The 27,563-nt window shown below is 34.7% G+C and overlaps 2 protein-coding genes across 2 annotated transcripts in view; one reads left to right on the top strand and one right to left on the bottom strand.

The window, feature by feature from the left end:
* The window catches only part of LOC140446554 (uncharacterized), a 432,060-nt gene that overhangs the window by 45,972 nt on the left and 358,525 nt on the right, over nt 1-27,563 (top strand). The window lies entirely within an intron of this gene.
* Nucleotides 17,599-21,470, bottom strand: LOC140434929 (uncharacterized). Its single transcript, XM_072523599.1, has 2 exons — nt 21,086-21,470; nt 17,599-21,023 (listed from the first exon to the last, which is right to left on the bottom strand). The coding sequence occupies exons 1-2, from the start codon at nt 21,468-21,470 to the stop codon at nt 17,599-17,601; spliced, it is 3,810 nt and encodes a 1,269-aa protein (XP_072379700.1).

The raw sequence follows: 27,563 nt of genomic DNA, 5'->3' as shown, positions 1-27,563 counted from the left end.
ATTTGATGTTTTGTACTTCGTGTAGGTCTCTCGTTTCTCTTTGCATCTCTCTTTTATTTCTTTTCTGAACCATGGTGTATTGTTGTTGTTTCGTTTGTTCAGTATGACTTTGCGTTTTCCTAGAGCTTCTGCTGCTGCTTCTTCAATGTTGTTTTTAATTTTCTTCCAGCTGGCGTTTATATTTGCGATGTAGTCTATTTGTTTCAGCTGTATCTTCTGTGCTAGCCTCCTTTGATCCATTTCTTTTGTAGAGTCTTTCCACAGTGATTCTGCATTAAATTTTTCCTCGATGATTTCCTGTAGAAAATGTTTTGGTGTTATTATTATGAAGAAACGTCTTCGCATACGTCAAAAAACTGTCGAAAGTTGAAATACACTTTTCAAAGTTCCTCGTGATTTTTTAAAGATTTAAGTACCTAGTAGAATGAAACCTTCTCAAACCTGATCTTCAATTTAGGCACTTGGCAACCTGAAAAATAATAATTTTTATATTTTCCAGCAGTTTTCCAGCCTTGAAAGTGCGTATTTTCGCTTTTTAGAGATTTTAAATAGTTTATTACTTGAAACATATTAACTTTAAAGAAAAATGACACGAGACTTTTTTTATTTAAAATGACCCAAGAAACCTAAAAAAAATGTTTCTCGGAATAAAAAACAGTTATTATTGGAATTTGTTTAAAAAAATAGTTTAAACAATTACTGCCCAAAAATTTTGCCCGGCACACTTCTGATTTGTTTAAAGGGGACATTTTTGACACTTTTCAAAGTTCCTCGCGAATCAGTTTTATACGAACTTTCGAAGCAATAGGTCGCCAATAACAATCGCCAAGTGGTATTTTCCTACTAATTAACTCGGTTTTAAATTAGTACAAGTGATTTGAAGTCTGCTATTGACCACAAAATACATAAATACCCACTCTGCTTGTCAAGATAAGTACGCGCATCTCGTTCGCGCAGACAAAATCAGCCATATTTTAAAAGGAACCAGTTTCATTCAGTCAAATTTTATCTGGTGTGCATAGAAAAATTAGCCCGGTTTAATTGATTTACGGCAACCATAGACATAATATGCAATATTTTATGTCATAGTTTTAATTGAAAAATAGATTAAATTATTTCAAATTTACTAAATTATTAATCTCTAAAAATTAAAATTATGGTTCTGTCGTAGCTTGATGTATCCTCGATATGATACTGACTTACTAATGGTGGTACTTTCTTTCTATTCATTTTCTCTTTTAATATTGGTAACCATATGCTACTGTATACTGACGAGGAATTAGAATAAATAGATAAAATAAAAAAAAAAACTTCAGAACAATTATCACACAGATTGGTTGCTGAACGAAACACCGATGAAACTAGGCTTTGACTGATAAATCGTAGTCGCCTAGTTCGTATTTGGGCACAACCAATAATAGGATCAAGATCCTGCTAAAACATATATACGAAAACGCTATATTAGAAATAAAAATTGATGAGAAAACAATATACGCATTCAGGGATGAGTGAGACAATTTCTCCAAAGTTATTCACATTGGTTCTAGAGGGCGTTTTCAAACAGCTTAACTGAGAGAACAAAAAGGTTTAAATATTGCCGACGATATGTGAGTCATCTCCGCTTTGCAGACGATTCTCATAATTAATAGCAAACTCTACCTGCTACAAGAAATGCTTTCAGGATTAAGAAATGTTTCAGAAAGAATTGTCTTAAAAATGAATGTAACAAAGACTAAGATTCTTAATTTGGAGGAAGTATCAATTATTGGGGGAAGGAAGTAATTAATAGGGTGGGAGAATTATTTACTTGAGTTATCTAATAAAGTTGAGCAGAAAAAACCAACACGCGGAAGTAAACCGAAAACTCCGCATGACATAGCCTGCCGTTGGCAAGCTAGAATTGTCCTCAAGAACAATAATATTCCCATAAATCACATAGCAAAAGTTTTCTATTCTTGCATCCTTTTAGTGCTGACATATATTCCAATTACGTGACGTAAATATGAGACAATTATGTGGACCATAAAAGCCGCCAACAAATGAGAGTAACAGGACGTGTAGTGGAATGACTTATGTTCGGAATAACTTTAAATATAAGGAAGAACAAAAGTAGAGGACGTAATACAACGCGCTGCTTCATTGAAGTGCTCTAGGTTGAACATGTTGCCAGATAAGATGATACCAGGTGGACTAAACGCACCATACAGTGGAGACCTAGGTTACATAAAAGAAGTATGTGTCGAGCTCCAAAAAAATGACTGAACGATGTGAGAAAAAGCAGTTAGATAATGGCATCAGGTGCCAAGAGACAAATTTAAATGGAAACACCAAGGGCAGGCTTACGTTTAGGAGTGCACAGTCAAGGTCTGTTACAAGAATAAGAGCTGCCTAGTTAGCCCTTACTCCTCTGCGCTGCTCTTCGAAGTTTTAAGCTCATTGTTTGATATGCTTTATTGATATTTATGACTGGGGCATGTACTGTCAATCTACGTTGAATGCACAAATTATTACTGTTGATAGAGACATAAGGAATATTCTATATTCTATCGTTAGACAGTAGAGATGAGTTGTTGGCAATACTTATAGACGGCATTGCCCGGCATCATGACACAAAACTGGTGCGTGACTATTTTCAAAATGAGAGATTAATATTTTAGAATAGCCTGATTTGTTTCCTGATATGCACCCTACAGAGCGTGCTTGAGATATACTTTCTAAATCTCAGTAAAGATTCGATTTCACGTACAAAGCGTCTATGTATCTGTTTATACGTATTTCGCCTATATAAGGCTCATCAGATCGCCTATGAATAGCTGTTCTGATGAGCCTTATTAAGGCGAAATACGTATAAACAGATACATAGACGCTTTGTACGTGAAATCAAATCTTTACTGTCTTTTTCATTTTATTCGGATCTACTCTGTATGAGTACAAGAAACCAATTCGCTAATGATTTCTGCTTAGTTGAGGAGACATGTCGTGGAATGCAAATTTTAGATTCCCTATGTCTCTATTAACATCTTTATTAACGTATGCTTTGCCTTGCAATTTTTAGAAGGCTCAGATTAAGGCAGAAATCTGAATTGTGTTTCGAAACTATTTTACGTATTTTTTCTTATTTTAAGCGATGTTTTAAAAATGTCAAACTTACGTACCATTTTTTTACAAACCGTCAATACCTAAAAGCTGATTTATAGTTGATATAAACCAACCTTTTGTAGATACAAGAATCTGGGCGATGCAAAACTTTTGAATTTATTTGTGTTACATTCTTTTAGTTTTCTACATCACATTATTCTCAATACTGACCTATTCCGATACGAAACTCGCGCCTGGGTGGAATTTTACGACGACATCCAAACTAATAGCGTGTATTGACTCGAAACAATACTTCCAATAACGTTTATAGTTGTTTCTGAACTATAAAAGATGGAGTTGCACGGACGGTTTGGAATTATGTACATATTCTGTCGTTTTACCTAAAACAAACAGTTCGGCCGTAAAATTGAATGTTTTGGTGTGGCACTAGGGGAAATTGGTGCTATTTATTGTGAGACAAGTGAGATGGTGCTTCTCTTGAAGAAGATAATTTACGAAAGTCTAACAATAAACAAAATACAAAACCGCTTTTGTTATGGTTTTATATTTTTATGTTTTTTAGTGTTAAGTCTTAAATAATACTAATAAATTATTTATCGACCAATAGCCAGTTTTAATTTGCAACTTTTATTATACTCGATTTGAAAATGGACAACACAGTTATCATGACAGAAAATAGCAACGGTGTTTATACAGGACTGTTCAAAGCAAGTTTTGTATAAGAATTTATAAACGTAGTATGACCGTCCTGACAAACTTCAAATACAATATGGCATAAGCTGCAAATAAGCAAGCTTTAAGGGTTTAAACCAGCATTGCACGCTTTAGACGTAAAGAACCTGAGTTTACTTTACCATATTAGAGAAATTGAAAAATGACAATAAGCCTATACAGTAAAACCTCCCTTAACCGAAACCTTTTTAACCGAAACATCGTTTAACCGAAACGGCTGACAGTTTCAATAATTTCGTCAATAAAAAGTAAATGTTTGTCGCAAAACGTAAACAATTCCGTTAATTTCACTCACCAATTGATGTCTATGTGTGTTGGGAAATCACAAAAACCAAGAGCTCTAAAAGATATTTTCGAAAAGGCATTTTAAGGTATAGAAGCCAAAAAAGTTCATGGATGTCGACCACTTTATTTTTAGAATGGTTTGAAAATGAATTCGTCTCAATTGTAAAATTATTTTTAAAATCAAAAAACCTTCTGATCAAAGCATTGTTGCTTGTTGACAATGCGCCCTCACCCTCAAAATCTACAAAATGGTGACAATTGTCAGATTTTTGCCACCGAATGTCACAAGCTTAATCCAGTCGTTAGACCAGGAAGTCATAGAAACATTCAAGAGACATTATAGAGAAGTATTCTTAAGACATCTGTTATTACAGGAGACGAATTAATCCAAAAGTGTTCCCGAAATTCTCAAATCTTTAACAATAAAACATTTTTATTGGTGAGCTAAGTCGTGGGCCAAAATCAAATCTTCACCTTTGGAAAAATGCTGGAACAAACTTTTTGATAAGATTTTGATTGACGATTCTGAAGAAGAAAATGGTAAGAAAACGACAGAAGAAATTAAACCTTTCATTAAAAATTTGCCGGGACATGACGAAATTAACTAAGAAGAGATACGTGACTGGTTAGCAGCTGATGACTCAGAACGTGAATTCATCGACCAAGATATCATTGATATGGTTCTTTGTCAAGACAACCTGAGCATATCAGATGACGAAGATGACGACCCAAGAGGCAACAGGCAAGATCGTCGACGAGATTTTCAATGCTTTAGAGGAAAGAATTTTATACAGTAAGCCTAATTAGTTAGGAACACGACTAGATTCTTAATTTTTGTTGTCATTACATAAAGTTTTGTCCTTTTTAGATTGCTTTACGTTTCGTCGAACAATCGAATGAGGCAGACTCATGACGTTCTGCAAATTAACGATGGAGGGAGAGAGAAACATCGTTGCCAAACGAAAATGCAAAAAATAGCAGATTTCTTTAAAAAAGGCATGTTAAACTTGTTCATTTTCCTTAATTTTATTACTTTATTTTGGATTTACTTATTAGAAAACATTACGAAATCAACTCATAGTATTTTTTAATACCAATATTTTGATCAAGAATATTATAAAAAACAATGTTATTTTTAACCGAAATTGTTGTTATTCGAAACGGCCTCCCCCCCAATTATTTTTTCGGGTAACGGAGGTTTTACTGTACATACCTAAATAAAAAATATTTCATTCCCTTCGGATTAGATAGCATCATCATCATCATTACATTCGTAATTTCCTAAAGAAATTATCATTGTCTCTATTTTTTTCTTCCATTATCAGATCGAGTTTCTAGAATTTTTCTTCCTCTACGATAACATATCTTATAGCTTTTTGTCAATCATCAGATGACATTTTTTATATTTAAATATTTATATTAAATCAAGTTTATAATCTTTTCGTAATGGCGATGAAGTAATAAAACAAAGTTTTAGGTAAATTTACAGCACGGGCGGGCGGCTCAAAAAAATATGTATTTTAATAGAGTCTGCCGCTAAAATTATTGTAAATTTAGGACTTACACCTATGCCACTGGTATTAAGAAAAAATATAACAATACCTGACTTGTATTAACAATAGCCGATTTGTATTTTATTCCTTTTTAAGACTGCGACGGGCGTACTTTTGAGAAAATTCTGGGATGTTCGTTTGAATTAGGGTTTTATTTTTATTGTAACAATTTTAAAACCTGAAAATCTTAAGATAACTGATTCACAACATATTAGTTGTAAATATAACAATGATTTTTACTGTAAAAAGGGTTGAAAAGTTCTTGAAATTACAAACTTTTTTTGTGAAAATTATTTATTAGAATGAAAAAACGGGTTTTCTTTTAACCATTTGGTCCCACTGGGAAACAATCGAGATAGATTCAATACGGCCAAGTAGAAGCGTTGCTAGAGAGTTAGATGTTAGCAATGTTACTGTAGTGTGGTAAAAGCACGAATACAAGAATTTTAAATCTTCGAAAACGCAGCAGCTTTATCCAGACGACTACTTTCGAAGAATGGAGTTTTGTGAAACGAAGGCTAAAGATGAACCCAATTTTATTAAAAACATTTTATTTACTAATAAATCTTCTGTTTCGTTAGTAGAGAGAGATAATCCTTCCATTACGAGGTATTGTACGCGGGAAAATCAACACAGAAGTGTTGTGTATCGAACTCAACATCCTCAAAAAGTTAATGTCTGGACTGGCATTTTAGGAGACCACATAATAGGTCCATTTTTCACATTCTGTTTCAGTCGTTTTGTCAACAACGACTGAAACAGAATAAGAAGCAAATAAACAGGAGTAATCCTAGTCGCACGAAGAAGAAGAAGAAGAAGCTTGCTGTCGTTGATCTGCCTGCTGAACACTAAGTATTTTTTGACAATTATTTTGTCATTATTCATTACTACAACCAAATCTTTTGGTAACAGTTCAACTATTAACTGCTGAAAATATTCCGCAAAACATTACTGTTCATATCTTAATGAAGGTCTCCAGTTTTTTCTTCTTCTTCTTCTTCTAATTCCATGACCGCTATCAATCGTTGAATATCATGTTGCCTATTATATTCGCTATCGTGACATTAGCTCTATGACAGCAGCTCTAAATAATGATATAGTCGATTTTCCGTACCATTGTCTTAGATTTTTTAGCAATGATGTTTGTCTTCTACCAGGACCACGTTTACCTTGGATATTTCCCTGAATGATCAGATGTAAAAGTTTATATTTTTTTGGATGTCTCATAATTTGACCAAACTATTCCAGCTTGTGTCTGTTCATTAGATTCACCAGTAGTGTTGTTTGATTCAGGCGTCTAAGTAGGTAACTCCTTATTTCTAACTCTGCCGACCCAGTTTATTCGTAGTAGTCGTTTATATAACCACATATCAAAGGCTTCCAAGCATTTAAGCATCGCCTTACTTAGAGGACCACGCTTCCACTCCATACAGTAGCATATATATATATATATATATATATATATATATATATATATATATATATATATATATATATATATATATATATATATATATCATCATCATCATAAGTGGCTCGACAATCCGTTGTGGATCTTGGCCTGCTCACAAAGAAGTCGCCACTCCTGTCGATTCCTGGCAACTTCCCTCCATCTTCTAACCCCTAGAATCTGTAGGTCTTCTTCCACATCATCAATCCATCTCATTCGTGGTCGTCCTCTGCTTCTTGTGCCCTCTGGTTGTGAAAATGTTAATCTCTTCGTGTATTCGTGATCTGACATCCTAGCAATGTGTCCAGCCCATCTAAGTCTCTGCACTTTAACGAATTTCACAATATCTGGATCGGTGTATAACTGATACAGTTCAAAGTTGTATCTTCGACGCCATAGCCCATTTTCATTTACGGCCCCAAAAATTTTTCTAAGAATTTTTCTCTCAAAAATACCAAGAAGTCTTTTATCATTTTGAGATAAGATCCACGTTTCAGCCCCATATATCAAAACTGGTCTTATTAAGGTCCTGTATATATTAAGCTTTAGTGCACGTTTTATATTTTTATTTTTTAAATGTCTCTGGAGGCCGTGAACAGTTCTGTTTGCTATTGCTATGCGTCTTTTTATTTCGTCGCTTGTCGTGTTTGTTGCGTTTACTAGCGATCCAAGATATGTAAATTCGTTGACTTGCTCAAAGGTATGGTTGTTAATTTGAATTCTTTGTTGGATATTTCGAGGGTTTTTAGAAACCAACATATATTTGGTTTTTTCCTCGTTTACCACAAGTCCTAATTCACTTGCTGCGTCCGCAAGCCTTGTAAAACACTGCACCATGTCTCTCATACTTCTGCCCACTATAACTATATCGTCAGCGAATGCGAGAATTTGCGTCGATCTATTAAAAATAGTTCCATTCATTCTAATATTTAATTGTCTGATTGCCTTTTCCAAGGCAATATTAAAGAGCAGACACGCCAACGCGTCTCCCTGTCTTAGACCATTATTAATGTCAAAGAACGTAGAGTTTTCTCCTTCAATTCTAACGCATGAGCTTACGTTTTGCATTGTTAGGTGGGTCAACTTAACTAACTTAGGTGGGATCCCAAAGTCTATCATTGCATTATATAATGCAGTTCTTTTCACACTGTCATAGGCTGCTTTGAAGTCAATGAAGAGATGGTGTGTTTCTATGTTATATTCTAGGGACTTTTCTAGAATCTGCCTATGTGCTTGAATTTGATGTGTAGTTGCCGAAGATCTTATACGCAGATGCTAACAGAGTAATGCCTCTATAATATATATATATATATATATATATATATATATATATATATATATATATATATATATATATATATATAACGAGTGTATTACAGCTGCCGCCGTTTCTCGCAACCTAGCTTCCAACGCTTGCGATCGTTCCAGTCATCTACTTGTAGACCCCTATCTTCCATTGCACCTTTTACTTCTTGTCTCCACGATCTTCTTGGTCTTCCCTTTTTCCTGCGGTTAGTGGGGATCCACTGTAATATTCTCTTTGGCCATCGTTGATCATTCATCCTTTCTACATGGCCATACCATTTCAGCCTTTTGCATTCTATAGTTTCCAGGACGTCAATGTCTATGCCCATACGCTCTCTGATTTCAGTATTATACAGTAGCACTGGAAAAATATAGCAATATGTCATACAAACGCGAAGATCGTGGCTGCAAAATACGTTCCTCATTTTTACAAAAGTGGCTCGGGTTTGTTCTATGCTACTTTCTACGCTATGCTAATTTCTACGGTTGGATTTCAGCTGACATTGGTACTACCGCCGAGATAGACAAGTTTTTTCTCTACTCTGACCACTACGACTTTTATCTCCGACTTCTATACCGTCGTCTTGTATTTATTTTCATTTGCTAACTATCATATATTTAGTTTTCTTAACATTGAGTTTTAATCCATACTAATCACCTGTTTTTTTAGATTATAATATGAAAAAATCACCTTCTAAAAAACTGTTATCGCTAATTATTAGGCGTCGTCCCTTACCGGAAAGAACCTTTTTTCCTGTGGATAACCTTCCAAAAAAGCCAGTCGTAAAGATTGAACGTTTGTGTTCTATCACATTTTACCCACTCTGTAACCTCTGTCTTAAATAAAATATTGGTTTACTTTCTGAATGTAATTTAAAAAATGCTTCTGAGGTATCTCCATCTACAACAATTTCCTTAGTATCAATAGGAGTTGCTTTTCTATGTATTTCCATTTGAATTTGGTATTGTTTCATTGGACCTATTTCTTTATTTAGTCTGGATTAGGTCAATGGTGTTTTCACAATGATACGTGATAGTTGCAACATAGTAGCTCCACGTTCTGTTGCTACTTCATCTACAGAATACTTCTTAGTTGTTAACGAACCTTTTCTTTATCACTAGCTTGGGGCTAAAAATACTGCCAACACACGATTCACGTGATAGGAAGCCATTTTCTTCTTCAACATCTTTCATTTCACTTTGCATTAGACTCTTAATGATCTTACCATATATGTAGCTGTGATAGGGTGTTCGTTACATATAGTCCTCTATGGTTGTTGCAGTCTTTTCAATTCATTATATAATTTGATTGACAATTGCTAAAAATAGATAAGTTATGATCTGTTGTCTTAGATTTTGAAGGTATTCTTCTATTATGATTACGTTTATCTAAGGTCTTTCCTACATCTCACATGCCGCTAAATGCACAGAGACTTTCTTCAGTAACTGACTTGAATTTTTCACCATATAATAAGACCCAGAAGACATGTAATTTTACGATCCTATTCAGAGCTGAAGGATAAATCATGACTACAAAAGATTTTTCTTACTTTTTTAAAACTACATATTTCGATTTTTATTTCTATATATGTAATATTCTATTCATTTCAATTACTGTACTAAACGCACCTGCAGATGTGACACATGTTATACAGTATAGTATTATTTATTAATAACCTACCTGATTTCGTAATTATTTACAATCTTCCAGTTATTTGTTTATTATTGTGCAGTCTACCTTTTGCAAGGACATATTGACATTCCGATTTTTTATTTTTTTGAGGCAATTTATCGTCGGCTTTCAAACTGTTGATTTATTCATTTCCCGCATCCATTTGCGATACTCATTTTAATTGCAAAGTTATATTTATACTTTGTGTGACTTTTGAAAATGGAGGACAAATAGTGATCTTTTGTTAATGCTTTTCAAAGAACATTTAAGACATCAAGATTTCGGATTTTTTTGCAAAAACTTGAAATAGATTTTATCAGCATCCTGAGATATGTGTTACAATTATCCTTCAAATCATACACCAAAGTGTCAAGAATTTAAGCAAGATGTGAGATAAGTTATTTAGCTTTGGATAGAAAATAGGAACTTAAAAAAACTTTTACGTCTCGTGGGTGAAAATGTAAACAGTAAACATAAAATTTCGATGTTCTTTATCCGTAACGGGAAAACCTCTTATCGTGTGAAGTATATTAAAAACCAAAAGACTGAATACACATAGGATTAGGCATATTAAATATATTTACAGATCAGTTAACTACGTCAAGTATCTTCTGCTTCTTCTTCTGAGGTTCCATATCTATTAGGACGTTAGCAACTATACTAGCCAATTGTATATTGTCTACTGCTAATTCCCAGTCCACCTCTACTTTCAACTTTTGCTTCAATAATGAGTAGTAAAAAGTTATACTGTTGATTTCATATGACACGCCCGGAATACTTAATTTTTCTAAACTATGTTAATTAATTTTTTCCATTTTTCCAATATTTGGAGTATTTCAATATTTGTTGAGTGACTGTCCCATGATATTTTAAGTTTTCTTTGATAACACCACAATTCAAATGCTTTCAATGTCTTTCATTACATTTTTGTCTTTTTCCACGCTTCAACACTGAATGTTACAGTAGATCCCCACCAACCTCAAGATAAACGGGTAGACCAATAAGATCTTGGAGATAAGAATTAAATGGTGCAATGGAAGATAGGGATGGATATGACTAGAACGATCGCCGGCGTTGGAAGCTAGGATCCGAGAAACGGCCACAGCTCTAATAAACTGGTTATATACAGAACATAGATCTTGTTTATTCGATTCGAGCTATAATTTACATTGAGCGGTCCTAAGCTCCAGTTAGATTTCAGTGTTCTACTTATATACGTGTCATCTCCACTACCAAGGTCACATCATGGCTATTCCGATCTTAGATGCGACTTTTATGAATATTATGATTGATGTGCATTTCTTTAAGGTACGTAGCTATTCTTTTTTCCTATGCTTTTCTTGTCTTGAATCTTCCCTTTTATATTTAATTAAAGCACGTATTATCTCTTACCTTACCAGCATGTCCCAGGTAGCTTTCTTGTTTTGATGTTATTCATTATTTCCATTCCTTTGTTAATTCTTCTCATAACTCGTTATTTCTTATATGTGCTCTGTCCATGATATCGTCTGCTGTGTAGCTACTCTCTAGCGGCGGCCTAGTCCTAGAAGCTTTCCAAACAAACGGATGAAAAGAATAACGCTAGGGTGTTCGTAAGAGGCGACCAGTCGTAAGAGGTGACCAACGAGACGTACGGCTGTCTAGCGGCGACCATGTCCAAGTAGCTCCATTCCAGCAAACGGACAATCCGAATACCGCTGGGGTGCTGGTCTCTACCAGTCGTAAAAGTCGACCCATAGGATGGAATGGGAGATGGTGAGCAGGATTGCAGTAATGAGCACAGATCGCGAACTAGTACTTACGTCCTGTTCGTAGGAATAATAACGTGGCGCTCATTTTAGGTGTCAGTAGTCGGTCTGGGGGATATTAGAAGCGAGACGAGTCCATAAATCGCACTGGACAACGAGTTGTGTTCCTAGTATTTGAGAAGAGTTTCTCACTCTGCTTTCGTTTCACCTAACCTCTGCAGGAGATTTTGTAAGTTCAATACGATTAGTCCAATCTGAACGTGCGCTGGTGAGACGTACTTGTAGTGGATATGAGTGGTAAAGGAGCAGGCTCCTCGGCGACAACCTGTCAAATATGCTTGGTGATTTCCAGCAATCATTTAGAAAATATTTTTCATCATATTTGGCTAATCAACCCTATCTTTAGCCAAAACAGTTACAGGGTTGTGGCACGTGGAGTCATAGGTGAGAGTTTGGTGGCTTTTGAAGACCAGATACCTAGAACCATCTCCCGTCTAAGCGGGCGTTCATACCGTTGCGCCGACCCTCGCTTCGACCATAGGATGGTACTATAATCGATCGATAGGTACTAGATTTTCTTCTTCTTCAAGTGCCATCTCCGCGGCGGAGGTCGGCAATCATCATAGCTATTCGGACTTTTGAGACGGCTGCTCTGAAAAGTTCATTTGATGTACATCTGTACCACTCACTCAGGTTGCGCAGCCATGACATTCTACGCCTCCCTATGCTTCTCTTTCCTTGGATCTTTCCCTGCATAATCAGTTGGAGCAAGGTGTATTTCTCTCCACGTGTAATATGTTCGAGATATTCTAATTTTCTTGTTTTTATTGTATTTAAAATTTCCATTTCTTTGTTCATCCTTCCCAGAACCTCTTTGTTTGTGACGTGTTCTGCCCATGATATTTTCAGAATTCTTCTGTACACCCACAGCTCAAATGATTCCAGTTTTTTCATTGATGTCGCATTCAAGGTCCCTACTAGATTTTACTAGATAGTAAAATAAATGCATTTTAAATGCGACCGTTCACTGTCAATGCTATACTCTAGGCGACGATACGATGCGATGGATTCCGTTATGAACGTACCCTTAGCCAGGTTATCCTTATTACACAACCTCTGCACCCTAGGTATTCCGGTATACTAAGTACTGGTTAAAAATACATCACATATTTTATTTATTTTGCAACAATTACTGATAATAAAAATGTAGATATATGTTATAAAATGTATTAAAAATTGCTCAAATTAAATATGTCTCAATACTAGTATTATAAAGGAATCAAATTTAGGTAGTATTTAGAAGCACCCTGGTGAAAGTAGGGGTTACTAAATCTCTTACTTCAGTCTGTTATTTCTTTTATTATAAGTTTAAATCGGTTTATTTTAATTCTTTCTTTGGTAGTACCGACCTGTAAATGTAACTGGGTAAAATCCCAGCGATTTTATCTACGTACATAATTAAACCTGTTCTTGTATTTGGTTAAAAGCAATCATCATACTTTCTAAAAGGAATTTGTACTTTTACAATATTAAACAATCATTTGAAGCACCGTATTTTGATAATAAACAACAGTTTAAGTAGATAACATTAGTGTAAACGCAGATATAATCAATCAATTAAGATATCATATACTTCGTAGTATTGGACGAGTCTATGCAAGATTATGTTAAGGAAAACTTTACGTGTAACCTATAAATTTATATATAGCTGAGTCACTGAAAGATCAATTAACAAAAATAAAGGCATGTATAGAGATAACAATACAAACATCTGCATAGATAAACTAGGAATGAGGTTTCAAAATGACAGTAGAAAAAACAAGTGAGTGAAAAATCAGGCGAAAGAAATAAAAATATATTAGTTAAACTCTCTTATATACTTAAGAATTAAAATCTATCTAGTATCTGAAAATTTGAATCAGTTTTTACTACCTTTCTCACATGGACAACTCATAATTTTTTTTTGGATTTTTACAAATTGACAGCATAGGAAAGATGAAGAAAATAAACTATCTGTATAATCTATCTATATAAACTATCTATATAAACATTTTAGAAAGAAAACTGCTAAATATGAAACTCTCAAGTTGCAAAACTCAACAGGTTCGCTGCCAATTTGGTAACAGCAATGTCTACCCAGAACCCAATAGTTATTATTGCAATAGATGTATAAAATAAGTCACCTTCGACTTAGTTTTGACATGTTTGGGAGATATCTGTCAAACTGACAGCTTTAGATAACTGTCCAGTTAACTGGAACGTCGGTATATTTTGTCAATATTCGTTCCAGTTGCCAGCGTCCAGTTAACTGGTCACACAGAAAAGCTGAAAGTATTCAGAACAGATACAAAACAAACTAAGGAAATTAACAGAGCTTAAAAAAACAAATTAAAAATAACATTCTAAATAGAGCAAAATATATATAAAGAAGCACTAAATAAAAACGCATATATTTTATTTATTCAGATGGTAATCTTTGAAACATGTAGTGACACAAAGGTCCGATCGCGCGCTGCATACTGGACAAAAATATTTTGTTTTCCTTTTTTTGCACTGACGACATCTCAACATCGGGCTTTTGTCCTTTGATATCGGAGGATTTGCTTAAAAATAATGGAAGTTTTCCGAAACATTGGGCTGTTTTACATTATTGACTTTGGTTTCACGAATCAAAGCATTATAACTTTTTCTCTAATCTTTAGATGTGGGATATTTGTATTTTAATTTTTTTCGTTTATGTAACATCCATTCCATGTGGCCAAATCCACTAAATGGGAAAATATTTTCCTATACCAACGTATTGCTTTTCGGGGGGTTGAATAATAAGCTAACATTTGGTCCGACCTGTCTATGCTGAACATACAGATTGAACGAATTTAAAACGGAACATACGAAATCAATGTATTTCGGCTCAACTCCGCTCTAGGTGGTTGGCCAACAAAAGGTTGTCAAATAATTATATTATAAAAATCCAATACTTCAGCGGGCTGCTGGATTCGGAACTCATTCAAGAACAAGTCAAAACTCCACCCAAATAGGTTGCCTAGAATCACTGAAAAAACTAGACTACAGAAGCAGTTATTATGCTGTCAAACCACTTATCGCTTCCTTATAGTCCAAGAGATAGAGCCGAAATTTTGAACTGATCAGTAATATGACATTTCTCTATTCGAATATATTCATTGTAACTGGGTTAAGACTTTGCCTTACAGGCGGACGCCCCTCGTGGTACAGGGGGTGGCTATACAGGGATGAAGTTTGTAATTTTTTTCGGAAAAATTAACGATCGATAATATGGCTGAAAATTTGCCCAGAGTAAGATCTTGGTATAACTAGACAAAATCCCAAAGGGCGGACGCGAGAGTGGATACATAAGGGGTGGCGGACAGGGGTGAAGTTGCAATTTTTTGGGGAAAAATTAACGATAAGTAATATGTCCGCCATTTTCATGACTCATTATTTAGCCCCTAAAAACTCTAAATCCAAAGGGGCGGACAGCTGGGTTGGTACATAGAGCCATAAAACGGGGTCAAATGTACCACTTGCCTGCGCATTTTAGGTCTCGGTAACAATTTTCAAACTGATTTTATTATGATATTTTTATACCGATTGATTTGAAAATTTGTATGCTCACTTCGGTTACTATTCTGAGAAGCGTCAAGTAGAGTTTTCCTCAAAATTTTCCAAAAAAATTTCCGTAAATGAAAATTTTCGTAAATTTTAAAGGTAACATCTAATTTGTAGAATCCTTTCGATTTTCTGTATGTTTTTTTTTACAAACTAAAGTCATATTTACTTTACAAATCACATTTTTTTCTTAAATATAAATATTTTACAAATTAATTTTTAATTGAATAAATGTTTGATATTTGATATTTTATTAAATTAAAGTAATTTTATAATGTTAACTATTAAATATTTTTAGTATAACAAATAGTACTTTTACTTATTTTTTATTACAATAAAAAGGTTTTTAAATTTATATTGCATAAAAGTAAAGGGGCTAGGAGTGTTCGGCGTATTTTCCCATGTAAATCTCCATAAGAAATCGCTAAGGTCCATTCTGCTCATTTTTGACGCTTTTCGAAGTGGAGGCGCGACCACTTGGTGGATCGCGACGTATGAGGTGTCAAACGAACGGGAAGGGGGCGGGGAACACGAAGAGGAAAAAAACAAAGATGGCGGCATAGTCAAAACGGCACTATAACGTATCTCCGGATCTATTGGTACGATTGCAACGTATGAGGTGTCAAACGAACGGGAAGGGGACGGGAAACACGTAGAGGGAAAAAACAAAGATGGCGGCATAGTCAAAACGGCACTATAACGTATCTCCGGATCTATTGGTCCGATTGCAACGTATCAGGCGTCAAATGAAAGAGGAGGGGTAATGAATACATGAAGATGAAAAACAAGCATCAAAATGAATACCAAAACGGCACTATAACGTATCTCAGGGTCTATTGGTCCGATTGCAACGTATAAGGCGTCAAATGAAATAGGAGGGGGTAACGAATACATTGAGATGAAAAAACAAGCAACAAAATCAATTCCAAAATGGCACTATAACGTATCTTAAGGTCTATTAACCTGATTACTACGTATGAGGTATCAAATGAATATAACGTACAGCAGCGGATTTCGCTGGAAATAAAACGAATAGGAACGTTTACCATTCTTACACTATGACCAAACCAACATTCATCCACTCTATAATCTCCACAGTAACACATGAAAAGTAACGAGCTGCATACTATATTTTATACATACTACATAAAAATGATAGCAAGGACAGTCAAGCAATAAGTAATGCATAAATGTAATAAGTAATGGGTAATGTAATAAGTAATAAACTGCTGTTAGTATCTAAGCAAAGGAATGATAGTAAGTTAACGAATATAGAGCCATGCATAAAAATGATTAAAAGCATGCCATGAAAGGAACGTAGTCAATTCGGTTCAAACAAACATTTGTTGAAAAACAAAAATTTATTCTTAACGGCAGTCACCAACGTGAAGGTACGACTACACGACCGCCGGGAGAGGTAATGTTAGTATGGGACAAACAGTTAGTATGAATGAAGTCATTTACATAATATGATAATATATTTAATAATTATACTTAACTTATTAAGATCAGCACATAATTTAACATGGTTTAGAAGACATCTTTTATTGATGGACATCTTTTATGTTAAGACATCGACACTTTGGTGTAAATTCATTAGTTACTATGTTGTATAGCGTTCAAATGAATTATTGGGGGCTAATAACTCTAGGTTATCTTTAAAAATAGGAAATTCTCCGACTCCTGTTTTGGGATAGGCTATCGAAGAATTGACTTAAATCTAAATCGAGGAAGACCAATAAGTTATCGATTGTCTTAGGAGGCTGCACGAACACATAGCTCTGGAGTTAACCAGAACGGTTCATTAATTTGCCAGTGGTCCATGATATCTTTTTAGTGGTCATATCTAAACATCTTTTTAAATGTGCTAATCTTAAGTATCGTGATTTAGAAATAATATTTAGAAAATTAAGATCTATTACAATTATCATATAATATAAACAATGAAAAGCGAAATGAAATGGTGAAATAATGACTAATAAATTCTGAATCAGATATATTTTAAGTTGTAATAAATAAACCACGTTATAAAAAACGACAATATACAATTTGCATCCATCTTAAAGTCAATCATCAAGGATAAATGTTAAAATATGACTATTGATATATTAGATATATTACTTTGTGTTAATCAACATCCATCTTAGAATCAATTAAATAATGCCCCCACGGAAGTGTATCATATGACTCCGGAAGGTGATGTCTTTTATCATCATTGGGGCTTAGCGCAATCTTCCTTTGTGTTATGGTATAAACATGGTGCTTATCTGAGCGTATTAGATTCTGTGAAGCATACACCTTTTTTAAGTTATCCAAACACTCTACATAGTCCTCAAACGTAATTTTCGTGTTCACCACAGATTTCTTTACCCCCTTCGCCTTCTTTGTCACACCATAAATTTTAATAATTGCATCAATCTCATCATCCTCATATTCTTCCTCTTTCAACTTCCTCCTCTTTTCTTCGATCTTATCTTCTGTGATAACTACTTTTGTTGTATACAATTTAGATCGGAGCCCTATGTAGTCAGTCATTATTCGGCCTTCATTCTCATCTTTCATCATACCCAACACCTTTTTGTTAACCTGAGGGATACCATAAATATTGTCTTTACGATAGTCTGAGGTATCAAAATATTTATAGCAATCTTCTTTCATAGCATCATATGGGTCTTGTTCACGTATTTCCACGATTACACTATCGGTATCAGTATAGCAAGTTGTAAAGTTTTCACCGAACCTACTAGCTAAGTATCCATATTGAAAATCATAGATTGTCGTTTTAGCCAAGTCTAAAATACACATTCCGATATAGATTGGTTTATCTAACCATATTTCACTTCTACGCATCTCAACAGCTACCAAGTTTTCACTAAAAATCGTTGCATTCTTAAACAATGGGCTACTTATTCTAGCTTCAGCTCCGTAACGACCCTCCCACAAAGTAAGCAACTTTATATCAACGCGCTTGCGCACTGATTCCATAGTCTTCCCGAACACTGCATTATTCATAAGCTTAAAAAGGTCCTTTTCAAACTCATTTTTCGCTGCCTTCCGGAGATTTGTATTAAGATCGATATATGGCTTTAACCATGGAGCCTGTTTGAATTTCAATACTCTATGTATCTTTTTCAGGATCAATCCATTTGCAAGCGCCTGTTTGAGTGCTCTATAATGTATTACATATCTTTCTTTATCTTGTAGGGTAGCCATTAATTTAGTCTGCTCTCGCGGACGTGTAGGAGGAAGCATAGTCTTAGAATTTAAAGACTCAGGACAAAACGGGATATCTTTATGACGATCATGAAGATGTTGAGGGTACGCCAGATCAACCTCGAGAATGTACCCTTCAGAAGCATCGTCGGCAATGGAAAGGACATCAATATTGGCATCGACCCACTCGAAACCCCCATATGGAAGATATTGAGACATGGCCCAACCATACTGATTATTAACATCAAAATACATAAGAAACGTTTTTGGTTTAGATGGGTCATAGTTGTTGATGTATGGATTGTTAGCTTTCACACGTCTTTTAGAGCAAACTTGACTAAGACCACCACGAATACCACGTTCAACAAACAAATGCATGTCAGGATCGGTTAAAAGCTCCAGTTCTTGACCTGTATATTTAAGCATTGCATCCCACGTAAAACCAGGTAAAGTATAATAGTGAGCAGGGTCAAGATTATAAGTTCGAAGAGAGCTGGATCGGAATCGCTCAAAGATATCTGCAAGAAGAAGAATGTCAGTTTTCATATATAAATCGACATAATCCCCGAGAGTTGCACAATTGAATGACGACCAGACTTCTTGAGCGCGACGATAATGTGGACGAGGACATGGTTTATCCTCAAGTTTATTGTAAAAAGACTCAATAGGAGGTAGAGACGTTTCAGCAAATTTATTAAATGAATCAATATAATCATATGGCATGATACCTTTTTTAGTTAGAAGATGGAAATTCTCCTCTGGAAGCGAAGTATATTGGGACTTGAGATTAGGAAACTCGGGGAGGTAAGAAGCTAATTTATCAAGAGAATAAGACATAAATCGAAAACTGTCGATAAAACGGAATTTAATTCGAGCATCATCAATATGTTTTGTAAAAGAAATGTATTTTTCCTTATTAATAGGAAGAAGATCTACGGGACCTTTGATGTGTGTAGCAATATCATTAACAATGAAGTGGGCGTCATATCCGCTAAGGTTATGAAATATCACTGGGATAGTATGAGCATCTTTGTAATTAATGTTACACCCTTCATGAGCTGCACCTCTGTAATTATTTTCTGGAGTGAGGTGGTCATGGTCTCGTACTTTCTTATCTTCAGGAGAGAAGCGTTGCTCGCAGATATGGCAATGAGTGGCTGCATGGAAATCGCTCTCTTGCTGAGTTGTCATATTTATATCATATGGGCACATAAACACCGTAGAAACATCCTCAGCAAGCTGATTAAGTTTATCTGCGAACCATTTCATGCAATCCTTTCCTCTATATGAGTCATAAAACGACAAAGTGTCATCATACGAGCATTTAAAGAAATAACCAACTGCTACAGGAATATGTTCTTGAGGTTTTTTAGGATCTCCTGTACTTTTCAAAGCACTCTCGAGATCTGCGTACACGGCGAAGGGAGCTTTAATCTTATTCCGGAAATTCTTAAATTTCAACATTTTATTGCTTTCCTCGGGCATTTTAGTGGCTGTTTCATTAATTCTTATGCAATCTACTGTGTGAGCTTCTAGCTGAGTAGATGATGAAAACGGTTGTAGGCATCTATCACATATAAGATCTGATCGACCGCTGCAGCATGCCTTATGAATATTTAACTTTTCTTGTGATCGAAAGTAATGGAGGCAGCCATCGCAGAAATATTTGGTTCCTTTACGTTTGCTAAGCTGCTTGGAGAGGAGGCGGGACAAACTTTTTAGCCAAACGTAATGGTATCTAATAGGACCTTCGGTATCATCATATTTATCTTGAATTAAAAGCAAATTCACATGTTTATCCTTCTTGTTTTTAGTTAGAAATGTAGGAAGGGTCGCAAAATCTCCTTTTTCTTTTTTCAAAACGTATACATTAATTGAAATATCATTCTGTTTTTCAAAATTAGGAATCTGCCTCATCGTCATTGGCCACTGTATTCCCTTCAACTTTAATATGCTCGAGTAGTGTGGGTAAGATGTCATTAAAGCAGAGTTATTTCGACATGGATATAATGCCGATACGACAGCCCACGCAAAGCATGCCTCATCATCGTTTTTAACATTAATACATGCCTGTTTTCTTTTTATTTGAGGAGGAAGTTCGACGTATGAGGAGCCTAGTTGAGGTGTAAATTTGTTAATGTTTACCCCCAGGTTAACAACAGCCTTTAGTGCCCAGCCACTATCTCTCTCTTGGAATTCCTCCAGCTTTTTGCTGAGGGGTTCAGACACATGGTTTTCAAACCATTCGTCAAGATTTGTGTCTTTGTATATTGGAGAGTTTGATGTGGTAAAATATTTGGTGTCTTTTAGGATTTTCTCACCGCTAGCTATCTCGAATTCTCCCCAAAAGCAGTATTAACTTTAACTACCTCATCCTTCTTTAGCGCGTTTTGAATCCTACGTTTGAATAGCGCCTTACAATCTACCAGGATACTACCCGGATCCTTATGTTTAAGGTTTGTGATCACTCCAGTTCGAATTCTTGAGTTGAACGCAGATAAGGAATCATCCCATTGTACCCTCTTGTACGCAGTCTCCGGTCGAGTGTTAAGTCCCGTCCCCTTCTTTTGTTCGGCCTTCAGTTGGTTTCTCAACGTTTTCACATGCCTCATCTGAGCTTCTAAATGCTGCTTCTCACCCATCGTCTTGGCATATCTCATCGAATCTCGTATCTTTTTACTCGCTTTCCTACACTCAGTCAGCCCTTTCTTAACATTATCTTCCTGATAATCATTTCTAATCAACCCCAAGATGGATGCAATTAGCTGAATAAGTTTAGCAATCATGTTTAAACAAAACAAGCAAATATTCAAAAATAGATTAAGAAATAAAAAATTTTCAAAAAAACGTTATATCAAAAAAATCAAAATATTCAAAGAAATCAAAATTTTCAAAATTTATCACTCACCAGAGCACAGATTTAAACTCACCAAAGCACACGTCTGTACGCTAGGAATATCTGAAACAGAATGAAGAAAATACCATAATGCAGGGTATAAGGTAAACTTTAGTCGGACGGAAAACTGAATGGTATTATAAAAGGCTCCTCAAATGCACAATGCCAATACAAGTACAATAAATACCTACACAATAAGCATAATATACAGGCTTTCCATTTTAAGTTTGTTTAAAAGAGAAAGGCATAGCATAACATATTAATCAGATAGTTGTCAACAATAGCCATAGATATCGTCACCAAAGAAAATTTAGATATGAATATCTGAAAATCAAGATTACCTCACGTGTTCAGCACTAAGAATCTCGATAACTTTGAATAATACCATCAAGTTCCCACTCCTCCAACAGTCAAAAATCTTGACTACCCCACCACTTTTAGCACAAACATACTTGATAACTGCTATAATACCATCAAGTTCTCACGTTTTATCAGTAAATCATGGCCCGATTCTAAAGAAAATGTCAGTATCAATATGCTAGAAGACCAGTACAGTGTGAAATTTATGTTAAAACACAAAAGACGCTCAATACTGAGTGTTTACAGAGGATAATATAGAAAAAATAACAAAAACAGAGCTCGTCGGAAATAAGCAGAATCACAATAAAAAAGTATTCATAACTAAAATAGTTATGATTCTTAGAAACGTATAAAGTATAAATGTCACCTAAATTACTGGCTAATAGTATAAAATATAAAATTAGATTTAACATACTTATTCTTACGTGATAAGCCCTAATACTATCTCTAAACTATAAAAATTTAAACAAAAGACGCAAGAATAGTAGAAAAATATTTCTATTCGCAACTAAACACATATTTTTAAAGGAAATCTGAACACACAACTACTAAAACAGCAATAATTGTAACTAAAAAAAAGATCTAATTAAAAAATAAAAAAAGGCCAGAGTCTAAAGAATTTTAAAATGACAGTATCAGTATGCTAGTAGACCAGTACAGAGGATAATATAGAAAAAAAAATAATAAAAACAGAGCTCGTCGGAAATAACCAGAATCATAATAAAAAAAGTATTTAAAACTAAAATAGTTATGATTGTAAGAAACATATAAAGTATAAATGTCACCTAAATTACTGGATAACCGGGATAAGCCCTATTACTATCTCTAAGCTATATAAATTTAAACAAAAGAAGCAAGAATAGTAGAAAAATATTTCTATTCTCAACTAAACGCATGCTTTTAAAGGAAATCCGAACAAACAACTACTAAAATTCAATAATTATAAATAAAAAAGATCTAATTGATAAATAAAAACAATAAAACAAATAATATTCTCTAAAATAAATATAAACTCACCACGGTTTAATAAAAACTCACACACTGAATACACAAAAATTTAAACGTTGTTTATCCATCCGCAGTCAAACTAAAACTGATTTTAAAATATATTTTACTAGCGTGTGCAGGATCGATTAACCTTGTATCTATATATAAAATTGCATATGTTTCCTGCGACAGGGAAACGCCACCGTGTGAAATGATTAAAGGATGCAGATGCATCCGGTGAAGTCAGAGTTCTCGTTAGCATATTTTATGATATAGTTAGATTTCCAAGTTTTATTATATACGAGGTTAGTCACAAATTACTCATAAAATATTATTGCAAAAATTTAGAAGTTAAAGCATGAGATTGATCAAAAATTATTCTCTTTGTTAGTCATTCGTCTTCTTATCTTTCCAAGTGTAATTATCTACGAGGGTAGTCACAAATTACTCATTAAATATAATTGATAAAGTTCACGTCACGTATCACACGTCACGTTACGTGGGACACGTGTTCACGTCACGTTTTCACGTGCGTCACATCTTCACATCACGTTACGTGCGCCACGGGTTCACGTCCGTAAAAGACAAGCTGAGACTTAAAAGTCCATTTACAGGAAAACATAACCAATTTTATAGCTTTAGCAATCTCCACAGGCAAATGGACCGGCTATTTGTTAAATGAATATGTAGAATGATAATTGTAATTTGGTGAAAATCAACATTTGTAATTATTATAAGTAGAAAGTAAAAATTCTAAAAAATATACATTGTTTGCATCTATACCATTGTCTTAGATTATTTAACCAGGACATAGGTCTTTTGGTACACATTTGCCTTAGCTATCTGTGTTCTCATTGTCAGCCTGAACATCATCTGAGACTATCAGAGTACTATCCAAACACCATCAGAGGCTATCTGACCACTATCTGAACACTATCAGATACTATCTGACAACTATCAGAACACCATCAGAGACGTTAGGTTAGGTCGAATGTCAGATCAAACATCACGTTTTATATCGTTAAGTCTACGTCAGATCACGTTAGGTTAGGTTAGGAGTTCGTTAGGGCACGTTTTATGACCCTTGAATCGATTTTGACGTTTGAGATGTCATACAATCACGTATGTCATTGTGGTAACGTCCACTGATAGACATGAGCCTGCTACGTTCGCCGCTAGACATAGGCCTCCAGCAAAAATGACATAATGCCGCATCTTCGCAGTTATTGGATCGATTTCATGCATCACGTTTTACGTCACATGCGTCACGTTTCACGTCAAATTTCACGCTTTCGGCGACATTTTTGTCACATGTCACGTTTTGCAATAATACACTAGGTTAGACCAGAACGCAACGTTCACAATAGGTTAAGTTAGATCCAGAAATGCCACGTATGTTAGGTTAGAGCCATAAATGTTACGTAAAATACTTTTGGAAATTAAAGTATAAACGGTACATTTTTACGTGAAGACATCACGCGTCACATCAAAACGTCACGAATCACGTCAAAAACGTCACGTTTTAAAGTCAACACGTCACACCTTACATATGGATAACATGGGAGTAAAGCGGCTTTTCGTCTTTTGAGTAAAGTTAGCGATGGTTGAGCGATGGTTAATTTATTAGGTTAGGTCGTGCCGCGAAGCGACCTAACCTAATAAATTAACCATCGCTCAACCATCGCTAACTTTACTCAAAAGACGAAAAGCCGCTTTACTCCCATGTTATCCATATGTAAGGTGTGACGTGTTGACTTTAAAACGTGACGTTTTTGACGTGATTCGTGACGTTTTGATGTGACGCGTGATGTCTTCACGTAAAAATGTACCGTTTATACTTTAATTTCCAAAAGTATTTTACGTAACATTTATGGCTCTAACCTAACATACGTGGCATTTCTGGATCTAACTTAACCTATTGTGAACGTTGCGTTCTGGTCTAACCTAGTGTATTATTGCAAAACGTGACATGTGACAAAAATGTCGCCGAAAGCGTGAAATTTGACGTGAAACGTGACGCATGTGACGTAAAACGTGATGCATGAAATCGATCCAATAACTGCGAAGATGCGGCATTATGTCATTTTTGCTGGAGGCCTATGTCTAGCGGCGAACGTAGCAGGCTCATGTCTATCAGTGGACGTTACCACAATGACATACGTGATTGTATGACATCTCAAACGTCAAAATCGATTCAAGGGTCATAAAACGTGCCCTAACGAACTCCTAACCTAACCTAACGTGATCTGACGTAGACTTAACGATATAAAACGTGATGTTTGATCTGACATTCGACCTAACCTAACGTCTCTGATGGTGTTCTGATAGTTGTCAGATAGTATCTGATAGTGTTCAGATAGTGGTCAGATAGCCTCTGATGGTGTTTGGATAGTACTCTGATAGTCTCAGATGATGTTCAGGCTGACAATGAGAACACAGATAGCTAAGGCAAATGTGTACCAAAAGACCTATGTCCTGGTTAAATAATCTAAGACAATGGTATAGATGCAAACAATGTATATTTTTTAGAATTTTTACTTTCTACTTATAATAATTACAAATGTTGATTTTCACCAAATTACAATTATCATTCTACATATTCATTTAACAAATAGCCGGTCCATTTGCCTGTGGAGATTGCTAAAGCTATAAAATTGGTTATGTTTTCCTGTAAATGGACTTTTAAGTCTCAGCTTGTCTTTTACGGACGTGAACCCGTGGCGCACGTAACGTGACGTGAAGATGTGACGCACGTGAAAACGTGACGTGAACACGTGTCCCACGTAACGTGACGTGTGATACGTGACGTGAACTTTATCAATTATATTTAATGAGTAATTTGTGACTACCCTCGTAGATAATTACACTTGGAAAGATAAGAAGACGAATGACTAACAAAGAGAATAATTTTTGATCAATCTCATGCTTTAACTTCTAAATTTTTGCAATAATATTTTATGAGTAATTTGTGACTAACCTCGTATATAATAAAACTTGGAAATCTAACTATATCATAAAATATGCTAACGAGAACTCTGACGTCACCGGATGCATCTGCATCCTTTAATCATTTCACACGGTGGCGTTTCCCTGTCGCAGGAAACATATGCAATTTTATATATAGATACAAGGTTAATCGATCCTGCACACGCTAGTAAAATATATTTTAAAATCAGTTTTAGTTTGACTGCGGATGGATAAACAACGTTTAAATTTTTGTGTATTCAGTGTGTGAGTTTTTATTAAACCGTGGTGAGTTTATATTTATTTTAGAGAATATTATTTGTTTTATTGTTTTTATTTATCAATTAGATCTTTTTTATTTATAATTATTGAATTTTAGTAGTTGTTTGTTCGGATTTCCTTTAAAAGCATGCGTTTAGTTGAGAATAGAAATATTTTTCTACTATTCTTGCTTCTTTTGTTTAAATTTATATAGCTTAGAGATAGTAATAGGGCTTATCCCGGTTATCCAGTAATTTAGGTGACATTTATACTTTATATGTTTCTTACAATCATAACTATTTTAGTTTTAAATACTTTTTTTATTATGATTCTGGTTATTTCCGACGAGCTCTGTTTTTATTATTTTTTTTTCTATATTATCCTCTGTACTGGTCTACTAGCATACTGATACTGTCATTTTAAAATTCTTTAGACTCTGGCCTTTTTTTATTTTTTAATTAGATCTTTTTTTTAGTTACAATTATTGCTGTTTTAGTAGTTGTGTGTTCAGATTTCCTTTAAAAATATGTGTTTAGTTGCGAATAGAAATATTTTTCTACTATTCTTGCGTCTTTTGTTTAAATTTTTATAGTTTAGAGATAGTATTAGGGCTTATCACGTAAGAATAAGTATGTTAAATCTAATTTTATATTTTATACTATTAGCCAGTAATTTAGGTGACATTTATACTTTATACGTTTCTAAGAATCATAACTATTTTAGTTATGAATACTTTTTTATTGTGATTCTGCTTATTTCCGACGAGCTCTGTTTTTGTTATTTTTTCTATATTATCCTCTGTAAACACTCAGTATTGAGCGTCTTTTGTGTTTTAACATAAATTTCACACTGTACTGGTCTTCTAGCATATTGATACTGACATTTTCTTTAGAATCGGGCCATGATTTACTGATAAAACGTGAGAACTTGATGGTATTATAGCAGTTATCAAGTATGTTTGTGCTAAAAGTGGTGGGGTAGTCAAGATTTTTGACTGTTGGAGGAGTGGGAACTTGATGGTATTATTCAAAGTTATCGAGATTCTTAGTGCTGAACACGTGAGGTAATCTTGATTTTCAGATATTCATATCTAAATTTTCTTTGGTGACGATATCTATGGCTATTGTTGACAACTATCTGATTAATATGTTATGCTATGCCTTTCTCTTTTAAACAAACTTAAAATGGAAAGCCTGTATATTATGCTTATTGTGTAGGTATTTATTGTACTTGTATTGGCATTGTGCATTTGAGGAGCCTTTTATAATACCATTCAGTTTTCCGTCCGACTAAAGTTTACCTTATACCCTGCATTATGGTATTTTCTTCATTCTGTTTCAGATATTCCTAGCGTACAGACGTGTGCTTTGGTGAGTTTAAATCTGTGCTCTGGTGAGTGATAAATTTTGAA

The sequence above is a fragment of the Diabrotica undecimpunctata genome, chromosome 1 (genome assembly GCF_040954645.1).
Source record: "Diabrotica undecimpunctata isolate CICGRU chromosome 1, icDiaUnde3, whole genome shotgun sequence".
In the NCBI taxonomy this organism is placed as follows: domain Eukaryota; kingdom Metazoa; phylum Arthropoda; class Insecta; order Coleoptera; family Chrysomelidae; genus Diabrotica; species Diabrotica undecimpunctata.
Note: the sequence above shows the minus strand (reverse complement) of the source record. Positions and strands in the feature narration are given on the sequence as shown.